The sequence below is a fragment of the Eleginops maclovinus genome, chromosome 13 (assembly GCF_036324505.1).
Source record: "Eleginops maclovinus isolate JMC-PN-2008 ecotype Puerto Natales chromosome 13, JC_Emac_rtc_rv5, whole genome shotgun sequence".
In the NCBI taxonomy this organism is placed as follows: domain Eukaryota; kingdom Metazoa; phylum Chordata; class Actinopteri; order Perciformes; family Eleginopidae; genus Eleginops; species Eleginops maclovinus.
Window position 1 is genome coordinate 7,338,107 of NC_086361.1, and position 17,680 is coordinate 7,355,786.

The window sequence follows — 17,680 nt, forward strand, 5'->3', positions numbered from 1 at the left end:
ACTAAATACGTGGAAAAGGTCAGCAGTGGGATTACTGCAGTCACTTTCTCTCGCAGACAAACACCCTGAGCACAGATTAGACCGTCCTTGGTTTTAGGAACCACCAACGCTATATGACTTCCAGTGCTTTAAACCACAACCCGAATACCAGAGTCTAGACTGGAAGAATCCCAAATATACCCTTGAGGAATCAATCACATCAATATACATTTAGCGTTTAATTCAGTTATTAAAATATGAATTTAGGTGGTGCGTTGTATAGGAAGTCATGGGATCTGCTGTCTCTTTAAAAGAGGCCGAGGCAGTCGGTGATTTAACATTCAGGGCTGTGATTAATCCTGGCGAGGCAAGGGTTAAACAAGACACTGACTCTGCACTCTGTAACACTGCACACACAGAGGGAGAGGGGAGTGCAGCGCTGGAGGGGGGGGGGCAAGTCAAGAGTGTTCGCTTGGCATGTTTTGAAATCTCTCCCTCCTTCTCTCTGCCTCACACGATCGGGCCATGTGCGGCCGCCACGTCACGTGCCGCTGCAGAGAGCAACTGAGCGAGAGAGGAAGAGAGAGGGGAAGGGAGGGGCTGGGGGAGGAGATAGAGTGAGAGCAGAGCAGGGGGAAAGTATGGGGGGAGATAAAGAGAGGGAAAGGAAACAGTGGAGATTACAGAGAGAATAAACACTGAGGACGAAGGGAAAAAGAATCTTTAGGACGGCAGAGTAAACACAAAGCTAGGGAGAGAATTTTAATTGAATAGCAAAGCAAATCTGTGAGCTGAGAGAAGTCATAATACTTCCAATTTCAGTCTAATAATTGTACAAATTCATATATTTGCCACAGCAGCATGTCTAAAAATAAACTCCTTACTGCAACAGAATACATAAGAATAATTTGATCATTGGTAACCACCGTTTGACCTTTATAAAAAGGAGTCGTATGTCATTTTCTCTTTGATTTGCTACCTTTGTGCTTCAAAGCAGAGTACTGTGGCGTGCCTCGACTTGTAGTCATACACCACCGTCCTTTTCTCAGCAACGACGTGCATTGTTTAAGTCTTTTTATTGTCCCTGAGTTGCAAGATCACGGCTACTGTATTATGCATTGAGTGCGTGCTACGGGGCGTCAACATCAAGCTAATGCGTGTTTTACTTTATAGTCATGCCCTGACAATAAACATAAAAATACAGGCGGAAAAACAAACAATCACAAGTTGTGTTGGCAGAAAAGTTTTCAAAGCACTAGAAAGATAGAGTTGTAAAAGCTTATCTCAGCGTTTGATAAATGGCTGTGCAGGGGCTTGCCTACTGATAAGCTGTCAAACGTATTGATCTGTGACTGGCCTAACTGGGTTATATGTCATCCCACTGGAACTTGAAACAACACATCTTTGTCGCTCCTAATGGTGCTGCATTTCCTAACACCTGGTCGGTTTTGGTTATGTCAAGAAGATTTAAACTACTTTCGGGGATATGTGATGATTGTTGTTAAAAAGCAAGCAACATCCTGTGTGAGAGTCAGACGCTTTGACCTCCACCCTAAGAGGTTTTGCAGTGTTCTTGTGTCACTGTGCTTAAGACTTTGCGTCTTACAGAGTTATTATGCGCACAGGAGGTCGCTTGTCAAGAAAACATGATGGTGTTTGAACACACCATATTATTGCTGTTGTTTTTCTGGTGAGGACAATCTGCATTTTAATTGACTGTGAACATGAAGAAAATACCTAAGCTGGTAAACCTGCATGTTCAGTGTGTGTATCAGGAAGCAGTGATTTAGCAACACATGCAGATATAACTCGCAGCCAGTGTGTTGACAGAAGGAACAAGACTCCCTGGGTGTGTCACCTGGACTGAATTGTTTGTGTGTTTGCGTGCGTCCACCGGTGTTCTCGAGCACTCATGCGAGTGCCCGGGCCTGCTTGTGTGTTTGTTTGTATTTGCAGAGGCGAGTTCGAGCCTGCTGACGAGCCTGAGTGTGTTCACGGAGATGTAAAACAGATGTAGGCTTAGATAAAAGTATATTAATAACACAAAAATGACTAGAATGAAACAGCTCAGGGGAGTGATTTTCAACACTGTTTTTCTACTCTCTGCAACATAAACACTAATACAAAGTAATATATATGATTTCATTTGTTAAATATGACCATTTCAAAGTACATTTAAAAAAGTAAGTTACTTTTGTACTAAAACTAAACCTACTTTCAACCCCATTTTACTTTTTAAGTACAACTTAGGAACTTAATTGTATTGTACTTGCTACTTCTACTCAACTACATTAAAAAAAGTGGAAGATTTGAGCCAAATCCTTTTTAATTTACAACATTAATTTGATAAATGTAGTAACTTTTGATTCAGACGATAAACGCACCATATAATCATCCACAAATCTTGTATCGTTATTACAATATGCTAGGCAGCAGTATATGAAGTTTTGTAAATTATATCAGCCTTAACCAACGTTAGTTATGCTTACATATTAATATATCATTTATTATTGTACACTAATACAATATATATTATTCTGAGATGCGCGGTTCTGCATGATGAGCAGTTTCACTTTTGGTACTTTAAGTATATTTTATGCTGATGCTTTTGGACTTTTATTTGCAATGGAGTGTTTTTACTCTGTAGCATTGTTTAGTGTAGGCTACTTAAGTGAACCATCTAAATACTTCATCCACAGCTGGTAGAAGCATTACCAAACATACTGCATAACGACCATAAAGTAGCAGTACTAGAACATTAAGCAGTAATGGTTGTAGTTTTAGTGCCTGTACTTTGAGCAGCAGTAGCAGGGGCACCAGCGTTGAGCCTGCTGGCAGTAAAGTACTTTCTTCAGAGTAAAGAGAATAAAGAGTCTGAGTCAATTTCCTCTCCAGTTTCTGAGTGGACAACTTGGAGTTGAACTGTGAGCTCTGCCAGCAGCTGTTTGTACCAAGCACAAAAAAACATTAGCTGGAAATTGAATACACACATGGAATGTGATATAGGAAGTGTGTTACATAAGGAGGGCTCCCCTCCCTGTAATGTAAACACGCCGCCGTCCCCGGCTGCAGCCATGTTGGACTTCTTCCTCTCGGACTTCAACACATCAGATCCTTCCTTCACAACAGCAGCAGCAGCTATAGGACCAACGGCAAGCGTTAACTATATGTATAAACAACGGCATCACACTGCTACTGTCAGTAAGTACTAAGAGCAGCAGTAGGAGTATCAACAGTAGTACTTTTATTTCTGTAAAGGCTACTGCTAACATCTTCCACAACTGCTGCTGTTAGTTTTACAGTTTACACTGCAAAACTACTGTTACTGCTGCTGAAAGTACTGCTATTTCTTTGAGTTCCAGTAGGTATGCACAATGTATATCAGTGCCGATAAATTATCAGCCGATAATGGTAATTTTTGTAAGGGATAGTGTGCAGCTAGGCAGTCATTAATGAAAAAAATTATTCATGAATCCTACTGAAGCATGTTTGTTGTCCATAGCTGACGTTAAATTGAACAGACTTCTTTTTGCAGTTAATTATGACTGCACAGAATCTCTTAATTCTCCTTAGCAATGATCATGCTAATGGTGTGTTTGCGACAATTAACAACCACTGAAACTTCCTTATTGACCAGCCAATAACTATTTTGGACGATTATACAAAGCCAAATTGTTTTCATTCACTGAGCATCTCCAAACTCCTGTATCCTGTAGGGGCTGGTATACACCCCTTAAATTGGTTTGCAATCTGCCACTCAAATCAGAGAAGAACACCAAACAATGGAGAATGGAGGGCCGAAACCTCAGTTGTTGATATATTTTCCTAGAAAAATATAAAGGAACAGTTGATGAATCATAACTGTTATTGGGTGAAGAAAAGCCGTCAGGTAGCAGCCAAAAATGGGTTGAGAGATTAATGCATTGAAGAATTGAACTCAGTGAAGATAAACCGACTTCAAAACCCCTTCAAGTCTCAATAACAGTAATTACTACACAAGTGAATTGTTACCTACATCCTTTTATAATTAGCATCATTACTATTGTGGCAGTAATTGCATTGTTTCCCTTTATTACATAAGAACCTGCTGAAACAGGAAGACGACTAAATCAATTAAAAAACCTAATTATCTTTCCTGATGATGATGATGATGTCACAAAATATAAGTGTATTCGAGGAGGTTTTTGTGCTTTGGGTGTGGATTCACCTGTTTCGCCCATTTCCAGTTCAGTTCCTCGGGTTCCTACATTTCCCAAAATGCGTTTTGATGACCCCGCATTGAGTTCAGCGTTCAGCTGTTGGTTTCACGTGTAGGTGGATCAAGTGAAAGTATAGTTAGATCAAGCGAGCGATTAGTAAAGAGGAAGAGTTGCTCACCTGACTCTCAAACCTTAACCTCTCTATTTTCTGCCTCTGTGGGCGTCCTCTGCCCACAACAGCTGACTTCTCCCTGCATGCTCTGTGAACACTGGAGTAAAATGACTGCTCGGGAGAGAAACTGTTAGATTTTTGTTGTTGAAACATTTTCTCCTATATAACTTTGTTGGACCTTGACAAAGTATTTTTTTAAAGATCCTGAATGAGAACATTGAAAGTCCTTCACGCTCTCATATTGCAACACTTCACCCAAATTCATCAGTATGCATCCAATCACTCCAACACTGTGATGGAGATTTTCAATGACACAGCAGTCTCTTTTTTAAATGAAGGATTTTAACCAGGATTTTTTTGACTTGACAAGAATATGAATAAGAAATGAGTGCTCTTATCCTAAACCGTATAGTCTTTACATTTCACCAGCTGAGACCTTCAAAGTCCTTGAAAGTCTTGAAAGTTAAGGCAGGAACTTTAGTGTTGCAGTGCGGGTATAAACACTGGCTTTAGTGTGATGTTTTTTTAGTGTGACAAAAATGTCCCAGTTTGAGATGAAAAATAAAAAGTACTCTTCTGATTCTGATGTGTTTGGCACATAAATGGATCATTTTAAATTAATTGAGTATTAGTTGCTTTTGATCCAATAATATTTCTATATACAAGGCTTTCAGGGAGCCTCACAGATTGATTAACAGAGACGGCGATATTCAGAGACTGACAGGCAGAAAGCGAAAAACACTTAATCTCAGCTAAATTAATGAAAGCAGAAAGAGAGAATCCGAGAGTCTGAGGCTGCCTCGTCCAAATGGCTCTTGCTCACAGACAGGAAATTAAGCCAGGCGAAGCTGCACTTGGCGGCTGTTTACCCAGGAGCAGCACGAGCCGTGTTCTTGGATCAATTTCAACTTTTTGCCCAAAATGGTTGTTATTAGGACTGGGCTTTGGGCAGACTTATCCAGGATCAGCTCCGTCCAGCTGCCAGAGAGTCAGATCAAGGCAGCAGCAGTTCATCTGATAGAGTCTCTGCTGCACGGACAAACAGATGGACCAGAGCATGCAGAGACGGATAAAGTAGAAGGGTATATTATACATTGCATTATGAGTCGTAAGGAGTTTACACTGTTTTGGATATTTCATCCGAAATTCAGCTGCAAATTGGCCAATTATCTGTCCAAACACCAAAAGATGCTCAATTTCCAATTTATTAAAGAAAGAACCGTTTTCTATGGGGCAGTGGAAACAATCTGTCGACATTAGATTAACATATCATTACATTATATAGCTGATGTGTCAAAAGCATTGTATCCGCTTGAAACAAGAGAATACAAGTACAGCTTTAAAACCAAAACAAAGAGCTGAAAGATGCTGAAATAAAAAGAAATAAGGGGCCATATCTTCGCCTCAGAGAATAATAGTTTTTTAATACATTAATAAACGCTTACAACTACATTATAGTGTTGTAAGTCATTTATTCAATGTTGATATCCTGTAAATGCTAGTACCCTTTTCATTTATGTTTGTCTGATGCATTCTTTGTGTGTTGTTATTAGTTGCTTTTCTGTCTCCTCATCCTATTCCACACCAATATCCATAACTAAAACAACTAAAAAACACGCCAGAATAATACCTGATTATGTACAGCACTTTTCTAACAGGAGCTTTGTATACTGAGTGTTTGGTTAGGAAAGGGTTATCATATCCGGTGTTTATGTAGGTAAATTGCCAGCTTGGAGGAGTTTGTTTGCAGGTTACAAAGTTCAGTTTAGTTCATCAGAAGCCCAAAGATACATCTGAATGCTGGTGGCAGCAGATATGGATACCAAAGAGCCCCTTTCAAGAGAAGAGGAGTCAGGTTTTGATATTACTGCCAAAATCCCGAAGCCTGCATGGAACAAAGTTGCCTTAACTCAGCTAATCAACAAGCTTCTTAATTTAGGACTCTATATGACCGTTTTTTAACAAGCCTTTCGATTATTTAGATGGGACATTTCGGCCAAAAATAACCAAATATACAAAAAAGACAGACTATAAAGGATAATAACTGATTGGCTGCTAATACATTTTTTCATAAACAGATCAAAATTGCTGAGGAGCTTTTTCCCGCTCTTTACGATTGGATTCAAACGATATCATAAGAAGAATTTATCTCAGAGTTTGACTTAAGTTTGAACTCAACACCACCATAAAGTTTATGTACCCAGCATTTTCTACTCCTGTCTTGGCACTCCCTGCTCAGTGTGTAGTCAAGTGTTTTCAGCTGGATTTCTGGGGTGGGGGAACACAATCGCCTACTTCCCCTCAAACGTTCCCGCCCCCTGCCTGCCGTGAAGCATTAGCCTGATTTCTCAGAGCCTGTAGAAAGATTTGGTCACAGTCTTGTGGGTGACAAGCATAATAAAATGATTGACAGCTCAAAACAGCAGTCAAGTTGCAAAGCAATATGAGTTGTGCTGCTCTGACTGACATTTTGAGGTTTGCAAAATGGTTGTACATGTTCTCAGATGGCTTTGTGTGTCTCTGGTGGCTTGAAAATAATAGCTTTTAGAACATTTTGATGCTACCTTGACTTGTATAAGGGGACAATGATGCCTTTGTCAATCCCACTTTGAGCCCCTAACAGCTGTTCTTGCACTATTGTGGGAGTGAGTTTAAAATCTCCTGTGATGAGGGCATAAGGCTTTATGGCTTTATGTTGGTTTTTGTGAAAATGGATAGTATTTTCTGTCAAACATTTTTCTTCTGTTTGCCCTCTAGTGTCCTCCACCTGCTCTGCTTCCACGCAATTTACTATTAACTGATGCACATACAGCTTTACGTGCTAAAGAACACTTGCCGCTAACTGCTAAATACTGCTAGCAAAACCAGGATATACAAACTACTGCAGTTAGCTGGTTAGCGTTTAAATCAGCAAACATGTTGGTGTTCACACCTCTAGCACATGAGCTTTGGACCGCTGGCTGGAAAATATTTTTCATTCAGGTAATGCTGACGGGTATGGTCATAGCTATTTGGTTCCGTAATTGCATTTAAACTAATGAGTTTATCCGCTTTTGCTCTCAAACTGTTTACCTGCATCTCACCATAGTTTCATCAAATGTGAGTTGGCAATGCTACTTTTACTCCAAAAGCTTCCACTTGTAGGAATTTCTGTAATATGTGCAGAAGTACATTATGTTGCTTTAATCAGAGGGATTTTGGATGTAACCTTACTGTCTAACTGTTGGTTAAAATACTTAAAGAGTGAAGTTATATACTGCCAACATGTCTATTTTCTGTTTAATTTTGTTCAAGTATCTAAAATCTTTCCACTACTGTTTCCGTCGATATTGGTCAGCAGCTCTGTAGTTATTTATAATCTGTGGCTTGGGAGCCTGGAGCTTAAAAAAAAAAAAAAAAAAAAAAGGCATTTTACAAATGCTGCCAAAATACACTTCTGAATGGTGCTGGGTGATTGCTCAACTAACGCTTGTTTTCTAACGAGGAGATGTTTGGAAAAATCATGCTTTTCTCCAGGTATCAGCATAGGGAAAAACATTGTGAAGCAGCTTGTGAAGAGATATGGCTGAAAATAGACTCACTCTTCTTGGTCCTATAGTGGTACGTTCAGGAAAGAAAACAGTGGTGATGCAGAATGGCTGCAGGGTAAATGCACTAATGAGGAGTTTTAGCACTCTGACACACTATGTACTAGAATCTTCAAATAACTTTAACTGAAACCACACCATTAAACAATTCCTGGTATTTTTAAATGTGTTTCACTCCATGATCATCAACACAAATGTGAAATGTCACGCTATTAAAGCCTGCTGGAATCAAATTGGGGGGGGGGGGGGGGATCGACTGCCACACAAGCAAACCCACCAACATAATCTGTTGTCGTTTAACGGAGCATTATTAAACCTCAAACAAGCACAAGAGATCGGATTTATGATCAGATTCTCTTTATTTGCCTATTGCAGTTCAGCTATGATCATTCTGTGATTGTGCTTGGTGATAGGAGCAGATTTTTCCCACACGAAGCACCACAAGGGGTTAAACAAAATGTGCTCTTGCTTGTTGTAAATCCAGCATGATGTGAACCCGCTGCCCTGCTCAGAGTCTCTGGCTCCACAGCGTCACTTGGTGGTGAATCACTGTCTCTGCGACTGCTGTGGAAAGCATTGAAGATGCTGTTATTTTGAGGACATTTTTCTGAGAACATGAAGAGCTACACAGTCCACTTTAATTAAATATGCACAAAACCATTGGGAAAATAGGGTAGGAAAACAAACGTACTGGCGTTCCATCCTCCTAGATTTTGAATTAAATGTGAACATATTGTCCCCTGTCTATAGGGTAATCCTCTTTCTGGTCAACTCATCTCTCTGGGCCTCATTCTTGGCTCGCTGCTCTCTGGATGAAGCATGAGGGAGAAAGAAAGAGCGTACAGCACGTCCCTCTGCTGCCAGTCACTTCAAACCCTCATACAACAGGCTTTGACCTGTGGCTGATTTTGGACCAAAACTGAAAAAGTTGTGTGTTTGGTACCTTTTTTTATGTGCCATTGTAGAATCAAATCCTTTTCATGGAATTAAAAGACACGAAAACCACTGCTTTTATTGCTAGATATCATAGTAAAGACATCAATACTGTGTTCGTAACATAGCCAATGTGTTACAATGTGCTTAGATGGTGCCAAAAGAATGTAATCTAGGCAGTAATAGAACGTCACTATACATGATTTAAAACATAAAACAGATAAAGCAATTGTGCAGTAAATCAAAATTGGAAGCTGACAAAAACAGCATTAACAAAGCGAATATAGAAGATAAAAAGTAAGATCTAAAATATGTAATATTGTCCTTTAAACAAAACATGTATATAGCTAGTGTGTAGGCAGGGTTGTGCTTTTCATATTGAATGAAAATAAATATTGCACATTTAGATGGGTGATGTCTGCAAGTATATGAATTATGTTTCAAATAGTGCATTTCATAACTTGAAATGAATTAAACAAGTTATTTGATGAGTTTTGCACTGTGAGTTGCTTTTGGAGGTGTAAAAATAAAAACACGATTTGAACAAAGCAGTAAACCTAAGAAGAAATTCAAATTTAATTTAAAGTTGTATACTTTTACAGACTGCTACTTTACAGTCCTTGTACAAAGAAAAAAAAGAAGAAAACCAAGTCCATAACAATATTTGATCATACTTTGCTCCACATTCTCAATCACGTTAATCTCCAGAGGTTAGGTAAAATTTGATCAAACCTCCAGTGCGAACGGTCTTGCTATCATCTTTAGAGTGTTAGCCTTTAGCTCCGCTGCTGCTCTCTGACATGTGACCGTCCTCAGAGAGTAGATGGGCTCTAATCTGCAGATAAAAGTACATGATAATGATTGCACATCTAAATGAGTAATGAAGCCAGTCCTGCAACTTCTGTTTATTGCATCTGAATGGACTGGGAAGCATATTAAACTACACTGGAATTTACCAGCTCTCTTCTCTCTCTTTTCTTGTGTTTTACATGCCATTTAAAATAAAACAAATAAAAATGTTTCTGCATGTATACTGCATACATTGATCAGCAGACAGAGGTAGCTTTACATTCAAACCAAACTTTAATGCCCTTGAGCTGCGCATCCTTTGTCTGTAGCTGAGCTTGACCTCTGACTTTCCACTGACCTTCAGCCTTTTGGCAATCAACAGCAGCTTTGCAGTTGTGTCTTAAATCTTAGCATCCACATCTGGCACTGTGGAAAAGATCTCTGTGGGCATAAAAATAACTCAAGGCTTTGGAAAATGTTGGACTTTGGCAGCTCCTGGTGGCGAAATATAAAAAAGACACTGGTTCGAAAATTAAAACATTTATTTTAAAACTAAAGTTATTGTGACGCAATAAAATGAATAGTCTGTTTTTTGATTTCCTTTTGTACAGGAGAGATTTATGTGGGAAAAGGAGTTGTACAGTGGGTGTATGTCACACCACCTGAAGGCTGTTGGTAGAGCTTAAAGGAAAATGTTTACCAATCTAACTCATCCTCCCTCTCCTTCTCCCCAGCAGGTGGTCGGGCAGTGCCTCAGGACGCATCCCCGACATCCTACTACCTGTCCTCCAGGACCCTCTGGAACTCCAGCGGCCGCCAATGGCAGCAACGAGGTCATGGTGAACTTTGACCCTGACCCAGCAGACTTGGCGTTGTCTAGTGTGCCAGGACAGGAGGCGTTTGACCCGCGGCGGCACCGGTTCTCTGACGAAGAGCTCAAGCCTCAGCCAATGATCAAGAAGGCCCGCAAGATGCTGGTCCCCAATGAACAGAAGGTAGTACATCTCCCACAATACTTTGCTGTCCTACAGAACCCTTTCTGACGAATTTCATTATATTTTGCCCCAGAATTTAAGCATACAAACAGTTTCGCTATGGTTTTGCTGGATTATGAAAGACACGTATTTGTGATGGCCAATGAGCAGATTTAGGAGCCTTTCAGTTTTCAAGGACATGAATAATTTAGGAAAGAATATATACATTTCAAACCAAGTTTACCCAATTTACCAAATTACCCAAAAACACATTTTCAAGTTTCACATTTTGTGTACCAAATGCAAGATTAAAAAAGAATATTTGAACGTGTAAGCAAAGATATCTTCTGAGATTGATTTTTTAAAATAATAAGTACATAAAATAAAGTAAACATTTTAAAGATTCTAGCTAAGCGTCCTGCCACATTCCTTTGTGTTTCAAGATATAGACACTAATTTCACAAAAACGTTTTTTATAGGACTGACTTCTAGACAGAAATGTATTTGTAATCAAACATTTCTTTCTCTATTACTGCGATAAAAACAACACGAGTCAGAGATAAACTAAGAAATGTTCAATCAAAATCTTCGCTTAAACATTTTAATCAAAGTATAGAATGGAATTTAAAAAAAAAGAAAGTCAGTGAAAAGAGGTCAAGTTTTCTAACGTATCCAATTTAGATAAAATCCCTGAACTTCATCACGATGAAGACCACAGCTCTTATTGATGTAGAAATTGCTGCTGGAGCATGATGCCCTCTAATATTGATGGGTCCTGGCGAGACTCATAAAATATTTTGTCTTGCGTTCATTGCACAATAAGCGGAGCTCTGATCGATGGCTCCTGCTCTCATAGCTCAGTGCGGAGCAGCTGCAGCTCCTGAGGCTTTTCTAATTCATGAACAGATGAAGGCGCTCATCTCGTGTTCAGTCGCAGAAGGTTTTATAAATCATTTGTATGCAGGTTGTCCGGGAAAAATTATCTCTGACCAGCGTTAAAGATGGAGCTCGGATTGCTTTGCAGCTCCTCATAAATTAAATTTTAGATTCAGCTCTTTGTTTAATAACATCCCTCAGTTGGAGAAGAAATGTCTCCGACCAAAAGATGAAATATATTTCAGGATCATAAAATTGAGGAGCTTTTTTTAATAAACTAATTAAAAAACATATCTCAAACTTTCGAAGCAGATAATCCCAGAACCTTTAAAAATGAGCAAGCATGAAATGATTTTGCAGAGCTTCATGGTGGGATGATTTCAACTGTATATCTATACAGTTCGTCTCAGAGGAGACACTTACAGTTTCGGCCGGCACTGTTTCCATGGGTATTAATCGTTCAGATTGACATCTCGGCTTTCAATTTGGAATCCTATTTTACTCTTGTCCAACAATCACAAAACAACAATCATGTGATTTTCAATCTTCCTCTCATGAGACCCTCACCCGACAACAAATTGCTTTCATACCCCAGCGCTGCAGACTTTATTCGTTCAGTTTAGCACTGACCTAGGACTGCACGGCTGCATTTATTTACACTACTTTCTTTTTATCTCTATTATTTTCAGTCTCACGTACTGATTTGTTTGTGTTATAGACCTTTTGCTTTTCGTGTCGTGATGGGTCTATTTGTCTATGTGTTAGCTTTTAAGTGTCTGTTATAGTTGTAATATCAAATATATACTTTAACTTATCAAATATAAGGAGATGTTCCAATATAGGAAAAAAACTGATAAGGAAGAGTCCATTCACTTTGTAGATAAGTACACCCTGCAGTGTATTATTGCTCTTATACCATGGCCACCTACTAAAGCAATACTAAACGAAATTCTCAGTATGGTTCAGTAAAATGTAGTGTTTATGGGAGAAAAAAAAGGCCCAAATCATTAACAGCAGTATTATACGCTTATCCATTATCCTTCCTTATGTTTAAGATGTTATAACTACATACTGTTGTATGACAAAATATGGCTGATGCACAGTTTCTGTTTGTGATCAATACAGATAGCTGTTTAAAAACAGACACTCCAAGTGAATAGGGTCAAACATGTAACTAATACACTATGAAACTTTTTAAGTCAAAGCTTAGTCGAAACTTACTCAATTTATAACTAACATTAAGACTTTTTTTTTTTTATTGCAGGATTTGGGGAATTCTACGTTTGAATTTGCAAATGAGGTATTAGCCTAATGCTAACTTTTGTTATAAGGAGAAGGGTTAAGACGCAAACAGACAAAGTGTAGTAAAAAAACAAACCTAAATGTTGATTGTGTTAGGTAGTCAAAATATACCAAAATCCTAAACTTGAACAGCACCAAAGTCTTAGCTTTGTCACACATTGCTGCATTTGTCATTTGTAAACAGTGTTAGCATCATGTTTGCAAATGGCGCTGCTAATATCAAATATGTGTTTTCCTTCGTTGAGAGAACTACACAGTATCAACTTACCTTTTTAGAAAGATCTATAAAGCCACTTTTTCTGAGAGTGCATCAAATTGAAATCCTACATTAGCACTGAAGCTATTAAAACATGCTAGGCACTCTATCTTTCAGTTGATAACTTAAGTTTATGGAAGAAACAGCTCATTTGGCAACATTTCAATTCATTTTGTGCAACTGCAATTGTGATTTTAAGAGTATACGATGTCTGTTTTCAAAGGCCACAGTACAATGACGTTGTTAGTGGCTCTCGCAATAAGTGATATTGTGATGTTTGTTGTGTTCTGTTGTAGCAACTATTCAACTGTTGTCTCCTTTCCTCTGCCTATTTCGTTTCCTGTCATCCTTTCCTCTCCCAATATATCTGACCCTCATAACTCATACTGCGTTTTCTTCTTTTTTCTTTCCTCCCTCAACTATCCTCCCCACACATCACAACATACCACACCGCCGCCGATGATAGGACGACAAGTACTGGAGCCGGCGCGTCAAGAACAATGAGGCGGCAAAGCGCTCGAGGGACGCCCGGCGGCTGAAGGAGAACCAGATCTCGGTGCGCGCCGCCTTCCTGGAGCGGGAAAACGGTGTACTTCGCCAGGAGGTGGCCGACATGAGGAAAGAGCTGGGCCGCTGCAGGAACATCATCAACAAGTACGAAAGTCGACACGGAGACTTGTGAGGCGGCGGCGGAGGAAGAAAAAGAAGACGTCGAAGGAGATAGGGGCGTGGGGGGGGGGAGGATGAAATGAGAAAAGGGTACAAGGCAAACCCAACAACAGCAGCACTTTAGTTGAAGTGGCGAGGGAGGCGGCCGACGTAGATCTGCACTAAGCGCTGTGCGACACCCGGCGCAAACACGAAACGTGTGTGCACGCTGTGCTTCAGGATGTCACGAACAGGAAAGCACAGCAACGCCATCTTTTCTAGTTTGACTCCTTTTTTTTGAACGTGATGCTTCGCTGGATTCCACTCTACGTACTGTATCACCGCGTGTCACCTCGGCAGCTTACGTCACCCTCGGTGCTGTGCTTACACCCGGTGTCGCACAGCATTTTTGCAGGTAGTGCGTCCCGGCTGCTACTTCGGCCAGTTCAAACAGGGTGTTGAATTCACATTATGCCAGTGAAATCTCACGTTATAAGCTCAAGGCACGGATACAAGCCAGGAGAGGTCAGATGTGTAATTTTTTTCTATAAATAGGACAAAAGAACATGTATATTTTTGAAGTCGGCAGGAAAGCAAGACTAGTCCAGCAAAGAGGATGAGGTGCAGGGTTTTCGTCCATAACCGCAAAAGAGATTTTGACATAGGATTATTGTATATTTTTCTATTAGCAAAGATAGTCAGGAGGAGGATTTTGGAGATAATCTTTTGTATATTTTATATATGGGCGGGGAGGGGCTTAGCTGGACAGTCACGGGGCCACAAAAAACGCTTTTCCTCCCAGCTGTTTATCGCAAAACAACAGATAATCTATTTTCGATTTCACTGAGCTGGTTAGGCGTGGGAGTAACAGAGAATGTATCACGGTTGAATCAGGTATTTCACTTGCTGCGAGAAGAGGCGGGGTATCTTAGTAACGATTGTTCTCGGCGGGGGCAGTTTGGGCGATGGCAGGGGGAAGACGGTGAAACAAAAATTGTACAGTTTTAAGACATTTTTGTGTTCGTTTGTTTCCTTTGTGGGCTCGTTAAAACACTTGATTTGTTATCTTCTATTTGATTCCGTGTCTGATTCTTTTAAATAGTCGCAGGGCTTTTATTTTTGAAGGAAAAGGAGAAAAAGAGAGAGGAAAACAGGAAGTAATTAGCCATCAGAACAGCTGGATGTGAGCAGATGTTTGAAAATAAAAAAGGTGAGAATTTCGCTGGCAGGTTTGCTTTTAGTTTGGTGTCTTGCTCGCACACGAACACAAACTCAGAGTGACAGACAACAATAACACAACAGTCTTTCTCTGTTTACTCCTTGATTTGTCCAGGATGTGCAAAAATGAAATACTAACTGGTTTAGGGTTGATTTGCCCAGATTGAACAGTGACTGAGACATTCAGCATGCAGACACACAACAAACACCCGGACACACACAGTCCTTACCCAGGTTTGAACCCTTGTTGTTGTTGTTGATGTTGTAATGGACTTCTATGGTGCTGATCTGATCTGATCCTTCACCTGACACACACACACACACACACACACACACACACACACACACACACACACACACACACACACACACACACACACACACACACACACACTGACATAAATCCTAATTACACACATGCAAACACCTCCACCATTTCAAACACAGTACTGAACTGCCTATACCCTTTCTTTGTCTTTTATTCCTTCATTTTAGTTAATTTTTTTTCTTGCTTTTGTTGCATATTGTATCGATAAATCGTATATAGATTTACACACAAACACTTGTCTATACCTCTCCTTCAGACTTTACCCAATGAGATACAAGACATGCACCCTACTGCTACTGTACCATACAACTGTACTATTGAATATGAAACTATTCTCTCACTAGATATAAATATATATATGTATATGATATATGCTTGAATTATGTGATTATAGTTGTAATATACATAATTGAATATATTACAGAAAATCCCAATGGAATCATTTTGTCAGTTTTTCTCAGGTGTTTTTGTCTGAGGTATTAAATACACATATTAAAAAAAACACAAAAAAAGTCTTGGATCACAGAGTTTGTGGTTTGATTGATTTTGTTTGCCGGGGGGATTATATTTGATTTTTGTTTGTGGAAAGCATTTCCAAGCTGTTTGGTTTCATTGTTATGATTCAGTTGAACGGGCTGTTCGATAGAAAACTTTCCCCGAAGACGAAGACCAACTGGCCGTTCATTAAGCCCCACCCCCTTAAGTCACTGTTGCTATGTGTTCAGTTCTAAAGCTTCACAAACACATTTCATCATGACAACCTTAGCTTTAGCTAGCTAGCTAACATCTCTTCAATCACTCTGATCTCATTGAAGGAAGCCCAGCCACTATTGTGATATTGGATTCGTTTTTAGAGATAACAAAGCTAGTTTATTTTTCATAACGGGTTAGCGTGTAAGTTGTAGCTACCCAGCTAAGTCTAAGTTTAAGTATGTAGGACATTTTCCAAATGGTCTTAAATATGCATTTAAGGGTATCTCTTTTACTTTAGCGTGATGCACACCTCTTAACATGCTAAGAAATCCAAAACCGATCGATAAGCAATGATTGGACAGTCAATCTTTGGGGGAGGGGTTTACTGAATGGTCAATTTAAAGCTTTTGTGTCTTTGCTTAGAGTTGGCGACTAATTGAAATTGTTTTTCCCTATTATCTGATATAAAGCCAGAGTTGCTAGTATTATGATTGCTTGATTGTTTTATTCAGGGGAAGCTGTGATTTGCTTCTCACCTAAATCCCTTTTTGATTTCCAAGAACAACTTTTACTTGATTTCCCATGAGCCTGTTTGCTGTTGAAACCTTCAACAGAGACTTAACTGAACCCCAGGTGTATTGTATTATGGGAGCTGTAGTTCTATCCTTGATATAAATATATATATATTTTGTTTTGTTTTGTTTACTTCAGTATTTTCTTTTTGGGAATATGTTTCAACCTGATCCACAGACACAAACGTTTGAATATAATCCCTTGAAAAAAAGTCTCTGAGCTTCTTACACTTCCATCCGTTGATGGAAGAAGAAAGCCATGTGTTTTTTCTTTTTGATATCTGGGATTTTTGGATTTCTCACAGACATTTTAGAAACTTTTTGACAGTGCTATTTTTCTATGTAATTGTGTTGTTGAGCGTGTTGCAACTTATTTTGGTGGTCGAGGCCTACTTTTCACGTGGTGGCAATTACGTACGATAAAACACAGCATTGCGGGTAATAATGACATCAATGATAATAATGATAATAATAATAATAATAATGTACACAGCCTTGTTATTTCTCCTTCAATTTTGTGGATTACCAGCTATCTTCTCCATGTTGTGACTGACTGTTATGAACTACAAGTCCCATGAGTGCAACACTACCCTGACTCCTCACCCATATTGTGTGCTGTCCACAGGGATGATGGCGTTTTTCCCTCCAAACACCAATAAAGGCTTATCCTTACTCACTGACAGAGTTTTTCTGGTGTCTTGCTATGTGTTATGAAAATGTAAACAAAATGTTGTGGCAACCACCACATGATAGATGCTAATGCGTGAAGTGCAATTTCCTGCTATTCTTTGAATGGCCACTAGGAAGTGGGTATATTCAGTCAGCCAGTCAAGAACCCCAATATAAAACCAAATCAACAATGAGTGATTCTGTTGGTAAATCTCTTCATGATAGACACAAACACTAAATGAGGTTTGTTTTGATTCAATTCCAAATTTGATGGATCAATTTCATCCATACCCTTTCAGAACAGCAGCGAAATATGACTATTGATCATAAAATGTTGTTCGGCTTGGCTTTCCAAGGAAATTCTCTCTAATCTTGAATTGAGGTCAGGTCAGTGAGGATTCATATTGATCTTTTTTAATCGGTATCTTTATTGGCATCTACGCCTATCACAGTCAGCCATGGTTGCTGCCTGTTTATCCCTTCTC

The 17,680-nt window shown here is 39.4% G+C and overlaps 1 protein-coding gene across 1 annotated transcript in view; it reads left to right on the plus strand.

Moving 5' to 3' along the window:
- LOC134874814 (hepatic leukemia factor-like) overlaps nt 1-17,206 on the plus strand; it is a 35,100-nt gene extending 17,894 nt beyond the window's left edge. Inside the window, 4 exon segments of the mRNA XM_063899027.1 lie at nt 10,397-10,434; nt 10,436-10,654; nt 12,774-12,809; nt 13,534-17,206. Coding sequence (XP_063755097.1) covers nt 10,397-10,434; nt 10,436-10,654; nt 12,774-12,809; nt 13,534-13,749 — 509 coding nt within the window. The 3' untranslated portion in view covers nt 13,750-17,206.
- The last annotated feature ends 474 nt before the right edge of the window (nt 17,207-17,680 follow it).